Source organism: Danio rerio, chromosome 6 (assembly GCF_052040795.2).
Source record: "Danio rerio strain M-AB ecotype USA chromosome 6, GRCz13ab, whole genome shotgun sequence".
Lineage (NCBI taxonomy): Eukaryota > Metazoa > Chordata > Actinopteri > Cypriniformes > Danionidae > Danio > Danio rerio.
In genome coordinates, this window is record NC_141026.1 from 16,651,607 (window position 1) to 16,671,825 (window position 20,219).

General features: G+C 35.1%; 1 protein-coding gene across 1 annotated transcript; it reads right to left on the minus strand.

The window, feature by feature from the left end:
* Window positions 1–11,335: 11,335 nt before the first annotated feature.
* Window positions 11,336–17,205, minus strand: ackr3b (atypical chemokine receptor 3b). Its single transcript, NM_001083832.1, has 2 exons — window positions 17,107–17,205; window positions 11,336–13,173 (listed from the first exon to the last, which is right to left on the minus strand). Exon 2 carries the CDS (start codon window positions 13,134–13,136, stop codon window positions 12,048–12,050), a length of 1,089 nt encoding a protein of 362 aa, NP_001077301.1. The 5' UTR covers window positions 13,137–13,173; window positions 17,107–17,205; the 3' UTR covers window positions 11,336–12,047.
* Window positions 17,206–20,219: the final 3,014 nt, after the last annotated feature.

The window sequence follows — 20,219 nt, forward strand, 5'->3', positions numbered from 1 at the left end:
GGATATGTAAGAAACTAAATGTGTTACATGCGTCATTAAGTATGAAACTTTCACCTCTATCTCTTGAACCAGTTTGTCCTCCAGGACACCGAGTGTTTAGTCATGAGTAAGAGAGCAGGAAGGGCACAAAGGTGTAAGTAGAATCGTATGAACTTTAAACCTGTCTCCTTAAATTACTGTGAAAGCAGAAGTTTGTGGTTTTGACGTTTGGTGTTATTTACGGACAAGGATATGTGTAAAGTGTAGGCGGTGAGTGGGTCCAAGTTGCTTTTCAGCATTTACCAGTGAATTGTTTCTCTGACGTAATCTATGTCTTGTATTAAGAAGAATTCGAAAAGAAAGCAAGAAGTCTGTTTGGGCTTTCTTGAGAATGCCAAATAAATATTCATCAGACCCAACTTTTCTTAAAAAGAAGAAATAGCATTTTACATTAATATTCCATTTTCAGTAAGAATCAAAAATGAAAAAAAATTAAATAAATTAATCCTGCTATTCCTCATTAAACTTAATTTGAAATGCATTACCTTTGTTCATGTTCAAAATTATTTATAGAGATAATAAAATTATATAATAAACAACTAGATAATATTCAGTCATTATCAGGGAACCGCCAACTTATCCAGCATATGTTTTACGCTCTTCCAGCTACAACCCAGTACTGGGAAACACCCAAACACTCATACACCCATTCACACACTATGGCCAATTAAGTTTATTTAATTCACCTACACCGCATGTCTTTGGACTGTGGGGAAAACCAGAGCACCCAGAGGAAACCAACGCAAAACACAGGGAGAACATCCAAACTCCAGACAGAAAGCCAATTGACCTTCTTGAACCAGTGACCTTCTTGCTGTGAGGTGACAGTGCTAAGATAATAAATGCTGCAAATGTATTGCTCATTATCATATCACATTAATCACTGCATTAGCATATAGAAAGGTGTTGTAAAATGATACTGAATAGATGACAACAAACGTTATTTTTCACTGTTGTTATATACACAGCCCCTCTGGGGGCGTTTATGGAAACTTAAGTGTGAATACCCTGCAGGCACAGGGCATCAACATGACGTCAAATTGACGTTGTACCCAAACGTAATCGGGCTGTAGGACTTTGGTTAGTTAATTCCACAACCTAAAATCAACCAAAGATCAACATCTACTGATGTTATACTGATGTTGTGTGGACATTTTATCATGATGTTATTAAACTGACATTGTATTTCGCTCCCCTGACATAGCAACCAAAATATAACCAAATACCTACATCATATGACGGTGTGTACCTGCTGGGTAAATTCAAATTGTGAAAACAAGTTGGAAACTTTTTATGAATCTCTTTTCTGAGTCACTTTTGGTAACCCTTTTGAGTATTAGTATGAGTATAGACTGTCCTTAATATCTGTTGATACTGCTGCTAAATAGACATTTAACTGATTATAAGAAACTTTGCAAGTACATGTCAACTTACACTAACCTAACAGTCTACTTATAAATTTGATGAGAATTAGTTGTCATGTAGATGCAATGTAACTTCAATTCAGACCATCAAAATAAAGTGTGACCTTAATTTTTAATATATATTTTTTTTACCAGATGCTGGTTTTCAGGACATTCTTCATAGATATTGTCTTACAGTCTTGTTTCTCCTGTGCATACTATGCTCTTATAACATCTATCCCTAAATCTATCTTTGAAAATAATCTCGTCCTATGTAGTTTCCTTTTATAGCATAACTTTCTTGAAATTTTGAAACATTGCTAAAACTGTTCCCATTTTTAAAGTATTATTTGTTAGCTTGTTTGAAATTGAGGGGAATCAGAATAGTATTTTTTAAAACTTTACTCTCAGATACAAATCTCCTAATCACATTTTGCATCACAAAATGTCCCAAAGCAATGATCAATGGGATTGAAGCTTTACTGTATTTTCATTTTCATCTAGATGTTGCAGTAGCATTTTTTTTGCAATCTTGTTTCTCATGTGCATCCTATTAAGTCCTTAGTGCCTAAATCTATCTGTAAACATAATCTTGACCCATGTAGTTACCTTTTATAGCTTACCTTATTGGGCAGATTATGCACCGTAGATAGAAGTAAACAAAACTATACACATGTTATAAAATAAAGTGCAACCAAAATTGGTTCCTCTGAAATCACACAAGAGTCTAAGCAGGCAAAAAAAAAAAAAACACACACATGTGAAAATGTTTCACAAAAAAAGGTAAAACTTTCATCAAGATGTATAATAACTTTAAAGTATTAACTTGAAACTTTAATTAACTTTTAACTGTGAAGTCTTTTGGGTTATGTGAACCTGCATGTTGTGTTACGCTAAGCATTCTAATATGCCGATTCACTACTCAAGACACATGTCTTATTAACTGTGTTCAAAGTTGCTTGATCGTTTCCTGCAAATCATCATCAGTTCAAAAATTTGGGCTGAGTAAAATGTTTTACATCCTATCCAGGCTGTCTGTGTGTGTGCGATGGTGGGTTTACTGTCCATTTTACAACACTTTATAAGTTCATTTCAATATGAAAGGAACCCAAAGCTTCTTTTAAACCGTGGAAAAAGAGAAAAAAAAACTCTCACAATTTCTTGAGCTTTCAGATCACAAATGCACCATGTCTTGGAGGCCAGCGCAAGATCTTTCCTTCTTGCTAAAATTCAGTCTTTTTTTTTTTTTTTGCCAAAGGCTAAAGCTCCAGGCTACAGGTCTCCTGTGAACTCTTTTTCTCCACACAACAACAGCAATGCCCCTGCCCTTCACTCAAACCCAGGCAACACCCTCACGTCTGTCAGCAGCATGAACAGCCCCCGCTCTGCTGTATACATCCAGAGGAACACTCTCACAGCTCAGAGCCTGCTGCTTATATTCAATAGCACTGTGAATGCTGGCTAATTCACCAGAAGTTGTTAAGCATATACAATTGTGTCTTATATAAACCACAAATTAATGTGTGATCATGCTTTACAGAGCTCAGAAGCTGAGTAAATTGTTTTGCTGTGTTTTCTAAAATTAGATCATCAGTGTATTAGGCACTATGTCAGATTAATATTATGTAAGAAATGGTCTAAATAGTCTGTCTATTACATTTTTTTAAAGCAAGAAGGATATGAAAATTCTGTCATCATTTACTGACCTTCCACTTAAGCTACAAGCCGTATCTGTTATGTTAAATAACAGTTTTCGTATTTTGTGTCACATGTTTTTCATTTATTTACAGTTATAAATTGCACTATGTAATGTTGATCTCTGCTGTCAACCTTTAATCTTGAAAATTCAACATTTAAGAAGTTTGAAATATATAATGTATAAGAAACAGTGCTGGATAAGTTACTTTAAAAAAGTATTAGATTACCAATTAATGATTACTACTGAAAAATTGTAATTTGATTACATTACTAATTACTTCGTGTAAAAAAGTAATCAGATTACTAATTCCTTTACTTTGAAGTTACTTTTAAAACATAAAAAATACAAAATAAACTGCAGCTCTTTCAGTAATTCAATATTCACTGAAAAACCTTAAAATGGGTTGATCACAGCAGCTTGACATATTCAAAAGACTTAAAGAGTTCGCCCAAAACCTAAAATTCTCTTATCATTCACTTTTTCCAATCCTTTTTGTCTTTTTATTACACAAAAGAAGACATTTAGAAGAAAACTAAATACCTGTAACCATTGACATCCATCGTATGCAAAAGCACTGCTGTGTTTGGGTGTTCTGTGTTTGTCTGAAATAATTAGTCTACCTAAATGTGTATGAAGTATGAAGCAGATTGGTCAGTACTTGTCACGTGTCTAGCAGTTTTCAACTGGTGCGACTGGAAAATGAAAAATGCTAGAGCGTGCATATTGGGACTGCAGATTGCGTGCGCGCTTGCATTTTCCAGGCACACGCCATTGAAAACCATTAGTCAAGTGACAAGAACTGACCGATCAGCTTCATGTGCAAAAGACGCGATATGTGAATGCCCCCATAAGCAGCTATGCTTCCATTCAGATTCAAGAGAATTCTATTTGCCCTGTTAAGGCAGAAAACGTGATTTAAAGAAGCATTTTTTTTTCTTCTAAAAGCTATATTTGTAAAATAAGTAACGCAATTACATTGACTTTAGTAACTGTAATCAAATTACACAAATTTAAAATCTAATTGATTACATTACTGCATTCCTCAAAAATGTTGTTTACACTGTACTAATGTATGGATGTCAATGGCAACTGTTTCAACATTTACCTTAAAAATCTTCTCGAGTTCAGTGGGGAAAAAATAAACACATAAATGGTTGAAATTATAGTAAATGCTGAATGCACTTTTATTTGGGTGAACTATCCCCTGAAACTACATACAGAAGTAGCAAATTTAACCACAAAAATAGGTGCATTTTTTGTTGTTAAAAGCAATAGCACACGTATAATGCAGAGATGTCAATTTGATGGCTGAATGTAATTCAAGAAGATGTATTTATTTTTAGCATTTGATCATCTGCAATACATTTATGTGATGTCTCCTGTGAGAAGTTAAATAGACATTTAGAATATGGCTCAGAAAGATGTTTATGATTTAGAATGTTTGTAAAACAGAACTTTAAAGGCGTTTATCAAATCTTTGTAAACAGCAGATGTTTTCCAGACCAAACAATCTTTAAAATAGGTGACATATGTGTGAAATGTAGAATGCATCGCTGTGACCGTTTGTATTCATGTGTTATATTTTTATAAAACAGCATTTTAGAAACATTGCAAATCACTGTTCCCATGTTTTTAAAGCATTAATTTGTTAGCTGGGTTGAAACCGAGGAAATTCACAACAGTATATTTTTTTAAACTTTACTCTCAGATACAAATCTCCTAATCACATTTTGCATCACAAAATGTCCCAAAGCAATAGTAAATAAGACCAAAGTTTAACTGTATTTTTCATTTTCATGATGCCAACATCTTTCAACTGGTAAAATCCATCAGTGTAGCATAGTTATTATTGTATCAAAGGTTAAAACTGTTGGGGTTGAGAAATGACTTTCATTTATTTCCATATCCACTGCTTGAAACCCTAGGGGGGGAAAGTGTCTCTTTCTTTCATTTTTTTTCTTTTTCCAGGTCTCTTACTCCATTTTTCTATTCCATTCCACTTTCACCCTTCATTTTTTCCAAAGCTCACTCTTCCTTGTTCCTCATTTCAAATGGCTAAACAGAGTGAAACTACGTAGTAACTGATACTGTGGTCGCATGCAAATTTTGTAAAAATAACCAAGGAAGGGAAATCATGTGTCATCTCCTTCTTTGTGTATTGCTGTAAATCTATCTGATGCCCAGAGAAAAATAATTCACTATAATAAACATCTTCCCATCATTGTTCTTCTGCCAAAACAACCCTTCTCTTGTCAGCAAGGTCTCTTGTAAGAAAATAATCATGCGGACCTCCTTATCCGCTTTCGCCCGCATCCTTCCAGATTCAGCTGTCCTCTTCATCTCCCCATTTTCCTCAACCGTGATTGGTTTAGAATCCAGGCCCAATCAGCAAGAGCTCAGCCCGCACACAAACCCTGTGAAACCGAACTTGTGGTCTTATTACCAAACAATAGAAGTGAAGCGCGAGTTAGTGCAGCGTTACAGGCCAAACACAGTGCAGTAGCTGAATGGCCCATTAGCTTCTCTCACAGGGTGGTTCCCAGCAGGGTTTATTAATGACCTTAGAGTGCTAATGACCTTTCAGTCTTCACTTTCTCTCTACCTGTAAACCGATCCACCGAAAGTGACTCCATTGTCTGATTCTCAGGGCTCTCTGTATCACTCTTTCTGTCTCTCTCTGCCATTCTCTCTGGCATGCTGTTACCACTGCCACCTTTCTCCGATTAACAAGAGCTCAGGGAATATCCTATGTGATAAATCACAATATTGACATAAAAACATACACATTCTCTATTAGTCTGACCTTCTAAGAGGCGTTGTCCTGTATCATTCAGCAGCAACTAAACTCTACATGATTAAGATTGAGTGCAATAGTTCCACCAAAGAGGACAAAACCTGAGAACAGTAAGTAAGAACAGCAATTGATAAATGTTTGGGTTTACTGGAAAGCACAGTGTATGTATACAGTAGCATAATAATAAAGAATTGTTTATGTTCAAGAATAAAAAATGTAGCAACACAATAACAGTGTATTGAGATTAAAGTTCGAGATTAAAGAGATTAAAGTTCTCACCCCTCTGTATTACTCTGCCCACATAGAGTGACAGCAGATCAATAAATTCACAACAGTTTGACAAATATTGCAGCTGTTGGACAACATTATGTACTTTTGAGGCTTTTTAGGTGAGAATATAGTTGTTTAGATGGCAACTATGCAGTTTATTTATAAGGATAGTGACTATTTTAAATATTTATAATTTTGGGGATACAGCGCAACATCCATCCTACCATCAGCCTGTCATACTGAGCAAAGCAAAGACAGCTTATGTTACCCATCCACAAGATGGCGACTGCATAATAAGCCCTTACAGGAGAAAAACACTGATCAAATCAAATTATCTGATAAAATCATTATAAAACTAGTAAGTGACATTCTACGTCGATCTCTCTCTTTTGTATGTTGTGGTGCTGTATTAATACCATAGTAATTGTAGTGTATTGACTGTGCGATGGAACTCACATATCAGGAATGTATGTATTTTGTGTTGGCCACTCTTTGTATAACCCAGAGTTACTTTTTGGCTGGTCATCTGTTCTAATGAGTCTTCTTTTTTCGTTACTGCAGACTACTTCAGTAAAAAGAAAGAAAAAAGAAATGCCCGCATGTGTTTAACATTTTTCCACAATAGCGATCTGGTAGTGTTTGCGTTGCTTTGACTTTTTCAGGGTTAATTATTGTCATATTCCGAGTGCAACAAAGAAACACTTGGAAATGTCTTTAGACTGATGGCATTTCATGTCGCTCAGCCTTATAATCTCAAAATGTGAGCAAAATCACCTATTGTGTCATCACTTTAGACATTACACTAGAGAATCATTCAAATACTAGCTCTATTTGTGACTTAGCAACGATTTTTGCTGTTCTGATGGTCAGCTGCAGATGAGAATGAAAGAAGGAAGAAAGTAGTTTCTCATACAAAAGGATTTTAAGACTCTTTGTTTGATTTTCTTTTTATATACTAGATTATGCCGTTGAACTGTTATATAAAGGCAATATCACTCGTGTAACAGTGTGATTTAACTGTATATTGTCACTGGTGGGACACTAAGGCCCTAAGCCAAAACACGCCTTCATCAGCCATGTCACACTGCTTCGAGCATTTTTCTAAATGTTCAATCTAATTCAATTCCATAGTGTACTGGTATAGCGTTTTCCACAATATTTTTTTTTCAAAGCAGCTTCACAAAAGGTGCACATCATTACATTACAGTCAAAATTAGAAATGTTAAGAAATTGTGTAAAATATATTATTTTGTGAACAACAGAAGAAATAAACTCAAACAGGGTTTGAATAAGTAAAGGATGAATAAATGTGGGCAGAATTAAAAAACTTTTGGTGAACTATCCCTTAATAAGACATTCTATCATTTTCAAATGAAATATAAACAAGAGAAACAATTTGTGTAAGAAAACCATTTACAAAGACCTAAAAAAAAAGCACATTTTTATTTCTCCAGTATTTTACACTCATAATGTAGATCACACAATTCTCAAAGACAGATATGTAGTACATTGAATTCAGAAAAATGTGACAGGACCAGAAAAATGTGTTTGGCAACATGAACCTTCTGTTCTTTCATTAAATGTAATGAGTAATACATCTTAAATCACTGGTTTGAATGCATGTACTGTAGTAAACATGATGCAGGGGATTCCCAAGTTACTACCCTCCTTCCAAAACACATTAAAGTACTTGTGAAAATCATACATTGGGGCTTCATATCATTTGTTTTACGGGACGAGAATAAACCTTGTTATTTTCTGAGGACTTTCCAAGAGAACTATAATAATGGCTTCTCTAATTTGCACTGTCTAGAAACCCAGTCATAGGGAACAACACGGGGTATATTTGAAACAAACACCTGGAACTTCTTTAAATCTACAAAGGAGAAGTAGACGAGTAAACTAGGCTCCCAGAACAGTTGGTATGGGTTAAATAACCTTCCCTACTTTCTGAGCTGAAAGCACTGAAGATACAGAATGAGTCTGACCCCCCTGGAGATTTAAGGACACACACTCGCACATATAAACGCAAGCACAAGCGTACCCATATGAAACATACCCGGAGGCTCAGTATAATGCCTGTTCATCATGGCAATATAAGCCATATGGGCAGTTTTCCACTGAAAATGAGTTGTAAATTCCACATCTTTACTTTGATCATGTGTAAGTCTGAAGCAGGCTTAAACTTAATAAAGAAGATAAAAGCGTAGGGTTTAGAAATGCTTAGGCTGTACAAATGAATGCCTATGTACAGTACAAAATATGCTTTGATAATACTTTCTAGCCAGGATTATTTTTTATTAGCATCAATCATTATGTCAGATTATCATGTTATAAAATAATGAGAAGACTGACGTCAGCGGTTTCCACCAAATATTGATTTCTTAACTTTTTTTGAAACCTTGTGTTGTCTAGAAATGAATGTAAGGTCTAAAGACATATCTGAATACATGTAATCAAGTCAGTTATGCATAATTTGTGTTGATAATTTAGTTAAAAATGTTAAAACATAGTGAAAATTGATATTTAAATGTAATTATAATTTATAATGATTGTGTTATCTAAAATGCATAATTTTGTAATTAATATAATTTGAAAACTTTTACTTTGGTAGTTTTTGGCTACCGACAGTAATACAGTACATCATGATGTCATTAGTTCGATCAGATTGCACTTGTAGACGTTGGAGACAACACAGTTTTTTAACCGAGCTATATCGAGTCTATTGTATTTTTGTATTTTCAATTTCTTCAGTTAACCCTTTTTTAAAAATTTGTTCTTCCTCGCATTTTTTTCTAATACTAGTTGATGGATTAATTGTAAAAGGTGGTACATAAGGATGTGCTCGAAAGGTGTGCCACTATATGTACAGTGCTCAGTATAACTGAGTACACCCCATTTTGAAAATTAATATTTTTATCCATTTCTCAGTGAATATAGGCAATGCATTTTGGTGCATTTGAACAAAACTGATTTATTCAACATATATATATATATATATATATATATATATATATATATATATATATATATATATATATATATATATATATATATATATATATATATATATATATATATATATATATATACATACATACATACACACACACACAAACACAGCTTAACGTGACATTTAAAGACTTAACTAAATTAATTAAGCAGTTTAGGGTAATTAGGCAAGTTATTGTATAATGATGGATTGTTCTGTAGACTATCAAAAATTATATAGCTTAAAGGGGCTAATAATTTTGTCCTAATTTTTTTTTATGCTTTTATTCTGGCTGAATTAAGATAAATAAGACTTTATCCAGCAGAAAATATATCATCAGACATTGATGAAAATTTCCTTGCTCTGTTAAACATCATTTAAGAAATATTTAAAATAGAAAAAAATCAAAGGTGCGCTAATAATTTTGACTTTAGCTGTATATATATAGTTTATCTTAAGTTTATTTTAAATTTAAATTTGAGTGAGATGTCATCAGTATTTTACAGAAAGAAAAAAAAACTAAAAATGTGTTTTACTCAAACACATAATTAAGTTTTTGCATTTCATATAGCAAACAGTATGTGTGTATCAGTTATCTTTCATACATTAACATGACAGAAACTCGAAATGTACACTAAATGTAAATTATCAAAATTCTCATCAATTTGAAAAATGGGGTAGGGCAAATTATATGCTTTATATGAATTATTGAATTATATTTATTGAATTATATGCCTCATGAATTGAATTAAGCATTTGCCCTTCAAGGCTTAATATCAAACACTTTAATTTTTTTTTTCACTGGCTATATTCATTCATTCATTTTCTTTTCAGCTTAGTCCCTTTAATAATCTGGGGTCGCCACAGCAGAATGAACTGCTAACTAACCAAGCATATGTTTTGCCTTTCCAGCTGCAACCCATCACTGGGAAACACCCATACACACACACATACACTACGGACAATTTAGCCAACCCAATTCACCTATACTGCATGTCTTTGGATTTATGGGGGAAACCAGAGCACCCGGAGAAAACCCACAAGAACACGGGGTGAACATGCAAACTCCACACAGAAATGCCAGCTCACCCAGCTGAGGCTCGAACCAGCAACCTTCTTGCTGTGAGGCGAGAGCGCTACCCACTGTGTCATCGTGACGCCATATATAAACAATATTTTAATAACAGTTTCTTTTTCAAGGCAACGCAGTGGCGCAGTAGATTGTGCTGTTGGCTCACAGCCAGAAAGTCGCTGGTTCGAGCCTCAGCTGAGTTAGTTGGCATTTTTTTTTTGAGTTTGCATGTTCTACCTGCGTTCGCGTGGGTTTCCTTCCACAGTCCAAAGACATGGGTAGGCTAAATTGTCCGCAGTGTATAAGAGTATGAATGAGTGTGTATGGATGTTTCCCAGAGATGGGTTGCAGTTGGAAGGGCATCCGCTGTGTAAAAAAACATGTATTTGATAAGTTGATGGTTCATTCCGCTGTGGGGACCCCTGATTTAAAAAGGGACTTAGCTGGAAAGAAAATGAACGAATGAATGAATGTTTCTTTTTTAACAATGTAAATTTTAACATTTCATCTCTATGCCAAAATGCTTCTAAATCATCACGTTTTCAGTTTCAGGTTTCTTCTCAATTTTGAGAAGAAACTATTTTGTGTTTCTTTCTGGTCTTTCCTGCTGTCAACAGAGCAGTTTGGTGGAATAACAAAGAAATGCTTATTGGCTCACAGAAAGAACCTTATAGGGTCAAGCTAGAGTTCGACTTTGTAGATAAATCCTTTTTTTTTTAATTAAAAAGTCTTAAAATGTAAACAACTTATAACAAAACATCACATAATGTAAATAAGTTATGATTTAATAAGAATATGTGAATAACTTAATTTTGACAAAAATGTCAGATAGAAAACCTTATAATTCTAAGGTGACGATATTGTAAAGAGACCTTTCAAGTGGTCTCTTAATCGTTTGACTCTATAACTCTAGATTAAACAAATCAGCTCTAAATTATAAATTATTCTGTTATGTCTACTATATTGTAAATACACATATTTCAAAGACACGATTAATTAAACTCCTTGTAAATGTGAGTGCTTGTGAGATCCTTTGAAATGAAACAAAAAATACTTCCTCAAGACATCTGAAAGATACATCTTTTATTTAAATGGCACATTTCAGACATTACTCCAAAACACTGAACTTACACAGTGAGTATATAAATATAATTTTATTTACAAAACATTTACAAATAAATGCTGCTAGCATTGTTCCTGAAATGCACAACTTATCGTGAAATTCCATTTCTCGCAAGCAAGCATACAATGTAACATAGATTTACAAAAGCTACATCTAATCTTGATTTGGACACTTTTCTCTCCACCCAGTTGTTTGGGTTTTCAATATCCCCCTCCGTTTCACCAGACATAACTAAACATTAATGAGTATCAAAACATGCTCTTTAGCCTAAGCATGTTGGAGTCTTTCCGGCAGATGTAGGAAAGCCACAGATAATTGGAGAAAGGGTTATATAAGTCTCTCTTGTGGTTCTGTCATATGACCTTTTCCACCAATTTCACATAAAAAAGCCTAGCTACAGTTACAAGGCTAATACACTTACAAATCAAATCAATACAAGTGCTTCTCATCTATATCCGACGTAAAAATGTACAAAAGGCATAAACATTCTTCTGCTTATAAATGTAAGCAAACGGTTTGTATACAAAGTTGTTCCACTGTTTTAAATAGCATCAATTTTTGTGATGCCAAAATGTCCAGAGAGATGTACATGACTGTTCCCTGTTGACCTCTGAGCTTTAAACAGTTGGTGATGGTCAACACCATTAAAGAAAGTTCATAATGGTCCCTGGTTTTCCACGGCTGAGTATTCAGTCTCAGACACGTGTGAGGCATCGATAAGCCTAGCGAGGCCAGTTTTGGTGGAGTACTTGAAGATGAAAGCCTTCATGAGGTCGTATCGGTAGTTCTTGTTGATGAAGTTGTAGATGATGGGGTTCGCACAGCAGTGAAAGAGGGAGAAGCACTGGGTGAGGTGCAGTGCTGCGTAGAGAGCGTTCTCCAATGTGCAGTTGAATGGAAGCACATTGAGAAAGGCTAGAGTGTCCAGAAGCAGGGCTCCATGGTAGGGCAGCCAACACACTAGGAAGACTACAATGTAGGTGAAGATGAGGTGACGGCTGATTCGACGTTCCTGGTCAACTGAGGGATGGATGGTATTAGCCAGGAGGACGTAGAACACAGCAATGACAGGGAAGGGAATGGCAAAGCCAAGCATGAAGAAGCTCATTTGGATGCCAACCGTCCACTCCTTCATGCTTTCCACTGGGTAAACTGCTTTGCAGACGATGGCGTCTGAATGGTCAGATTTCTCAGCCTGAAGGAAGTATATTTCAGGGAGGGCAGCAATGAGAGCCAGCAGCCAAACTCCAACGCAGATTATCTGCCTGGTTCTTCTCTTCCTCTGACTGGGAGTGTCTCCAAAAAGTTTCACAGAGAGATATCGGTCCACACTCATACACGTAAGGAAGAAGATACTGCTGAAGAGGTTGACACTGAAGATCAGGTGTGTAATCTTGCACATGGCACCACCAAATGGCCAGTGGCCGAGCTGAAGCAGAGAACTAATGGAGACTGGAAGAGTTGCCACCACACAAAGGTCAGCGATGGCTAGGTTGAGGATGTACAGGTGAGTCTCATAACGTGTCCTCTCGGCTCTCACGTTCACCCAAACCACCAGAGCGTTGGCAGCGAGGCCAATGATGAAGAGGAAGATGTAGAGCACAGAGAGGGCGTACAGCAAGGCCCTCTGGCTGAAGGTGCTGTGGCACACTTCCACATGGGAGACATTATCGTCAAGAGTTGAGAAGTTCAGTTCACCCAGTGCATCCAAAATGTCATTGAAATCATTCACGTTCACACTCATCTTGGTCCGTCTTTGTTATCGTCAACACTTCAGTGACCTGAAACAAAAGAGAGAGGCGGTTATGACATGTAGGCAGAATAAAAAACATAAGCAGGGACCAATTAAGCACAGAGGGACGGAAAAGGGATAACAAAGAAAGTTTATTTTAAAAACACACATAATCTGAAACATCTCGAGCGCACCAGGATCTCTCTTCAGGGGGTAGGATCTTGTACTATTTAATAGGATCAATTCCTAAATAGTTATTGTGCATGGGTTTATTTCCCAGGGTTACTGGGTGGTATAAAATTTAAATCATCTAAGATGAAAAGAATGATGATATATTGCAATAAATAAAATAAAATATACTTTTCAGGTTTATTTAAATGTACTCTATGTATTGAGAACAAGTTTCATTATATCATGAGGTTTGGATCAGCGTTTTCACATTCTGATTCCAATATCTACTAATTAAACTGTTAAAATTGCTATAATTAAATGAAATATTTTTTAAAATAAAATATATTGTGTTCTTTGGTAGTAAGAGTGTACTTGCATTGTGATGATATTATATTGTCATTCTGGCATTATATAATTTTTTTCATTTTCTTTTCGGCTTAGTCCCTTTATTAACCTGTGGATGCCACAGCGGAATGAACTGTCAACTTATCCTGCATATGTTTTAAGCAGCGGATGCCCTTCCAGCGGTAACCCATCTCTGGGAAACACCCATACACACTCATACACTACGGACAATTTAGCCTACCCAATTCATCTGTATCACGTCTTTGGGGGAAACCGGAGCACCCGGAGAAAACCCACGCGAACGCAGGAAGAACATGCAAACTCCACACAGAAATGCCAACTGACCCAGCCGAGGCTCGAACCATTGACCTCCTTGCTGTGAGGTGAGAGCACTACCTACTACGCAACTGCATCGCATCTCATTATATAGTAGGTGACATAAAATGGTCTTAAAATGACAATAATATTGTTTATCGCAATTTATTTTAGTGCAATATATCATACAACAAAAAATAGATATCGTGACAAGCCTATGTGTGTAAACATCAAATAAAAATGCTAACATTTAACCACTTTGATTGTACAGATTTTTTCAATTTAAGTTATTCATAAATATTATCATTTGTTCAAACCACAGGACTTTTTAGAATATTAATGACCTTTGCCTTGTTTTAAAAAGTAGATTTTTCTAAAAAATTAATGGATCAAGACACAATTATTAATGTCTATATGATGGTTGGACCACATGACTAGGCCCACATGGGATCTGCGCGTGCAGAAATCTGCACATTTCTAAAGTTTTTTATCCCATTATGGTGGGGAAACCGTCTATGTATTTACCTGAGTAAATGTGTGTAAATTTATATTATTTATACAGTTTTTAGATTAAGTTCACTAATATTTTTGTGATATAACAATGGTAATATCAAAATGTTCTTATGATTTTTTTACAACTCAGTTTGTAAAGTAATATTTTCTGTGTTTTAGTAGATATATTAAATGAGACTTGGTTTGTGTACCAAAGTAGTGAATATATTTGCATTTGCATTGTAAATATTAAATAAAAGTAAAAAATGTATTAATATTTATTTTTTAAATTACGTTTTTAGTTATGATACTCCTAAAATCATTATGCAAAATCTGCAGAATTTTTTTACAAAATTCTCAGCAGAAATAGCAAAAAATGTCTGCTGATTGTGTCTGGCCCTACACATGACTAATTTAGCGGACACATTTTAAATAATGTAATACATAATATGTAAATATTACTTCATTAATTGCATGTAATATTTTCAGACTAAACTAATAAAAAGCAAAGACTTCAGTGCTCAAAGACTGTGCTGTACTTCTGTACAGAACATAAGGTCTAAATGCCCAGCAGCAAAACTATAAAACTCAGATGGTTGAGCAAAGGCTTGTTGGCAGATGCATTGACCCAGTGAAAATCCAAGCAGATAACCATGGCAAATGGGAGGCATTTTGGCTATGCAAAAAGTTCAGCTCAAGCAACAGGCCAGTGAAGTTATCTGAATGAGCAGAGTATAGCCCTTCTGAAAGCATTAGAAAAAGACTGATGCCCAATGGGAGTAAGGCAGGTCAGAGGGGAGGATGGGCAACCGCTGCGACACACAGGGGTGAAAGGGTCTTTTCTCAAAAATGATATGCTCAGCTTGAGGACTTGATGCCAGGCTTTGAACTGACAAAAGCTAAAAAGAACAGAGAGCACCCACACTGGGGCTCTGTCAAAGTTTTTCATTTACACTTACTCAAACACAGATGCACATGCGTCTCTAATCACACATATTTGATCTTCAACCCCCAGGGTTTGCATAGTAATGAAAACACTGATGCATTTCAGTGGGCTTTTAAAAAGATTTCTCTGCACAGTGAAGCAGAAAAGATAAACACTGTTATGCTCATTCTTAATATGTCATTTCTGAAGCACTGACTGAAAAGATTAAACAAAATATCAGCTTACAATTGGCCTGGCATAAAAAATACAACTGCAAGCGTGCTGTGTTTTGCTAAAGAGCCATCAGGAGATAGAGTTTGTTTAGGCTTGTTTATTTTCATTCCAAATCAACCCGCTGTTTTTGACCCCGGAACACGGTTAACGCCTGACCTTAATATCATTAAAGGAAATATGAGAAGACACACAGCTGCTCTTAATGCATCCTGTGATCTAGAGTGCTGCAAGATTCCCCAATCTCCTCTGAAACATACATATTTTACAGCTTTCCACTTTGACATCATTAGATTAAGGAGACAGAGAGGGCAGCGTAAACCTCTGACCTGACTTACCAGGTGCAATTGAAAAAAATCAGGTGCCATAAAAAGTGATGGTCCATTACAGACGGCCCCAAGCACCACAATCACGTCCCCTAGCCTTGTTGTAAAACTGCTGCATTTACACAGCTCAAACACAGCGGCCCCTCACCTGATCTCACAGCCCCAGGCTGAGAGCACACTTGCCCGCACAAAGAGTTAGCTGTGCGGACACACCGACTCTCCATTCAGTCCCTCCTTCCCCCTCTCTCCCTGTCTCTTTCACTTGAAGTCTCTAAGTTTCCTTGAAACTCAGCATTGTCTCAGTCCAAAGTGTTTTGCAAGCATAGAAGGAAAATATCAGCCATGGTAAAAGCATGCAATCTTCATTGTAAGTGTAATTGCGAAAAAAGGAACAAAAGCATTGGGGGTAAAACAAATCCCTTGTTTGGATACTGGATGGAAACTAGATACCATGATGAATTATAAAAATGTAAATCAATTGTTTTACATAAACTTTCAGATTTGTGTGCACTGGAAAGAAATAATCATAAGCTATGTATGCGTGTGTGTGTGTGTGTGTGTGTGTGTGTGTGTGAAATAAAATAATTTAAGTTGCCGGTCTTAACATTTACTGAGGAGTTTTAACAGCAACGAAAACTGCTCATCATTAAAATTTTGTCCCAGATTTACAAACATTTCACAAAACAATATAAACTCAAGCATAATAACCTCATTATTTACATGAGTGGATTCACATGATTTTTTTATTTTTATTTTTTTTCAAAACAAACCAAAAAGAGTTATTCTACCTAACCATATTCAAGGTTCTACTGGTAAAATACACTTAATATCTGCATTATCTAAGCTTAAAACGTATTCGCTTATGTTTCATGAAGTAATATTATTGGACAATGGTATTTAAAGGGACAAATACGCGGGATGGCACACTGATAATCCACACATCTCCTGAGAGATTCAGGCTCGGTTAATTTGTTTTTAAATGTGCCTTTTAAAAGTATAGAATCAAAGCAAGTTGGCTTTGGGATCTAATTTAAATCTGATATCTTCTAAACATCTTAAAGTACAGAAGTATAATCATACAGTATATGGTCCGATACGAGCGCAAAACAGCTGCATTTTAAAACAAAATCTCTCACGCAAATAAACACACACGAACAAAACGATCAAATGAACTTACGATGTGTTTTGGTGCTCCTAGACGTTTAATCAAGCCTTTGGTAATGAGATTCCGATGCCTGGAGAAAATGTCAAAGTCTTGTAGATATCCGTGCGAGAGACAGGATGGCGTGATTGTCCCTCTGCGCTCTGACTGCACTTGCTCATATAGTGCTGAGAGTTACGCCTCCCGAGGCAGATCGGAAAAGTGAATCACTCAAGTTTCTGTCCAACAACAATGTGAATGGCGGACGTGCGACACATCGGATTTCCACTCCCATTTTAAATAGCAATGCACACAAAAAAAATCTGTTGGAATAACAGAATAAGCTTTTGTGTTTTTGTTTTTACACGAGAGTTGTTTAGAAAAATCAAAGCAGCATATCCATGCGAAAGTTTCATTGAGGACTTGTAAAATCCTTACACAAGGCTGAATGTACACATATTAGCATTATTTATTACCTATTTAAATGAAGCATATACATATGAATGTTTGTTTGTACATATGTATATAGGCTACATGTATGTTTGCTCTATTTAATCTATAGTTTTTGTTGGGTGACATTTTGAATTAGCCATTAGGCTATATCGTTACTATAACAAAAAAACATTTTGCATTGCTAACATATTAAAATTCACTTTTTAGGCTAGGTTATTAGGCAAAAATTGACATTGTCATTTGAATGTACCAGTTGATGTTTTATTATAATGTTATTATCATTATTTACAGTGCTTAGCATAATTGAGTACACCCTATGTTTATTATTTATTCATTTTCTTTCTGCTTAGTGTCTTTATTAATCAGTGGTCACCACCTATAGAGCATGTCTTTGGACTGTGGGGGAAACCGGAGCAACCGGAGGAAACCGACAATAACACATAGAGAACATGCAAACTCTATACAGAAATGCCAACTGATCCAGCATATGCTCGAAAAACCAACCTTCGTGTTTTGTCTTGCTGTGAGGCGATAGCCACAGTGTAACCGCGCTGCCAATCTTTCGTCATGATGCTAGAAAAAGAGATTTAATGTATTGGGAATGTAAAGGGATTTCTAAGCAATTAAAACAGTTAATATGCTCCTCCCTTGACATTTTTCCATAAAAAATGTTTGTATATATGCATTTCCTGTAGTAAAGGTGCATTTAATAACTCTTGTTAATAACTAAAATTGGACAAATATGTGCAATATATTTAAATGTAATTTGATAATTATGTGCCTTCTCTGTTTTATCTTTATTTATTTATTGTTTTTATTTTTCTCATTTAATCTTCATTTGTTAAGGAATGTGAAGTGATTTTGTTGTATATTAAAACCACATGCTGGTTCTTGTTAATAAAGCAAAAAAAATAAAAAAATAAAAATTTAAATTCGCCGCCCACACCCCATTTTAAAAATTAATATTTGTATCCATTTCTCAGTGAATAGGCAATGTGTTTTGGTGCATTTAAACAAAACAGATTAATTAAACAGATATTTTTATTAAAATAATATTTTAGTTACCAAACATATTTAGAAATTGAAAGATAAAACAATTAATTCAAGCAAAATATTGCAAAAGAAATTACAACCTACAAAATGTTTAAGTTTTTTTGTTTTTTTTTTCTTTTCTTTTGATTTTTTCTCTTTTTAAAACTTGTATTTAAAATTTTTTGATAACATAAATCTGGGTACACTAGTTTTTGGACCATTGTCGTAAGTTATTTTGTTAGATAAGCTCCAGATTTGGCTTAAGTACTAAGTAATCTATATTACTGTATATGCACGAATAAAAATACAAATATGAATTTAAAAGATAGATTTGTGAGGAGTGTACTTCTATATGATGAGCACTGTAGCTAGTTTGTTAATGGATAATAATAAATTTAAATATTTAAATTATTATGATAATTGTTAGAATTACTTACACTCTATCAAATGGATTAATTGTTTATTTTAGTTCATGCTTCAAGGTAAAGTATTTTAGAAAATGTGGCTTGCAACATGTTGTAAGTTGTAACAGGTGAATTTTGTTTTGTTGTTACTTTTTTCCTGTCCCACAACTGTTTCATTCTTTTTGCATCCTCTTGGCAATTCCTCAAAGACTTCCAGGCAGCATGCTAAATTTATGCTCGAGGAAGCTCACCTGTTCCGAATCTTCAGCTGGCCTCTGTTTAGCTTTATATGTTCTGGCTAACAGCCAGTACCTAGGCTATTGTATGTGACTCAAGCAAAGCGGAAATTTAAATGAAACGTACTTAAGGATATCAATGCAATCTTGATGAGAGTTAAGCACTATAGAATGATGCATTTGATTGTAGAAGCATAAACACTAATAGTGCATTGATCCAACTGCAAAACATGATTTGGCTTCCTCTGGCAATGTGAGGATACTGATGGAAATGAGATAAGCCTTATGAATGCAACAGTAACCACAACATTACATGGAAAGTTTTAAGCCTTTACCACAATTATTTTTTGATTGTGTAATTTGGACAGAGATGGATCAGGGTGCTCATTCATGTAAACAAATTAAATTAGCCTGAACACCTGTCTGAACAATACACCCCAACAACCCACCTCTGAGATGGACAAATACACATTTAGCACATGCGCACGTACAACGAGTTTCTCTCATAACAGTTTCCACATTAAAGGCAATTCACAACAGACTAAACAATAGTTCAGTGGTCTCAGTCTGAAAAGACCATGCAGGGTTGAAACCATCAGGTCTTTTTGTGTGAAATATGCATAGAAATACAGAAGTTGAAAGACATTTGTTTTTAGTTAAGGGCGTAGTCTGGTAAACTGAGACCTGTTCTAAATTAAAGATTGTTAAAATGGTCTTTCCATCTTATTAAGTTTTCACTGCAGTCTTTTCTTTCAGTCTGGAAGGCAAGGAAAGCTTTTCACTAAATAACATTGGTTTTGGATTAAAATACTTGTGTGGGTGTCTATAAAAAATGTCAAATGTTTTTGACAGCCTCAATGTTGACAGTTTTATATACAAATTGCATTACAGAGTGGAGCCAATAAGAAAAAAGTCATATGCATAAATTTAAAACTAAAAGTAATCAAGAACAATTTTTGGTTTTCCAAAAGAAGTTTCACAATTAAAATTATGTGTATTTTGCAATGTAACTTACAAAATTGGT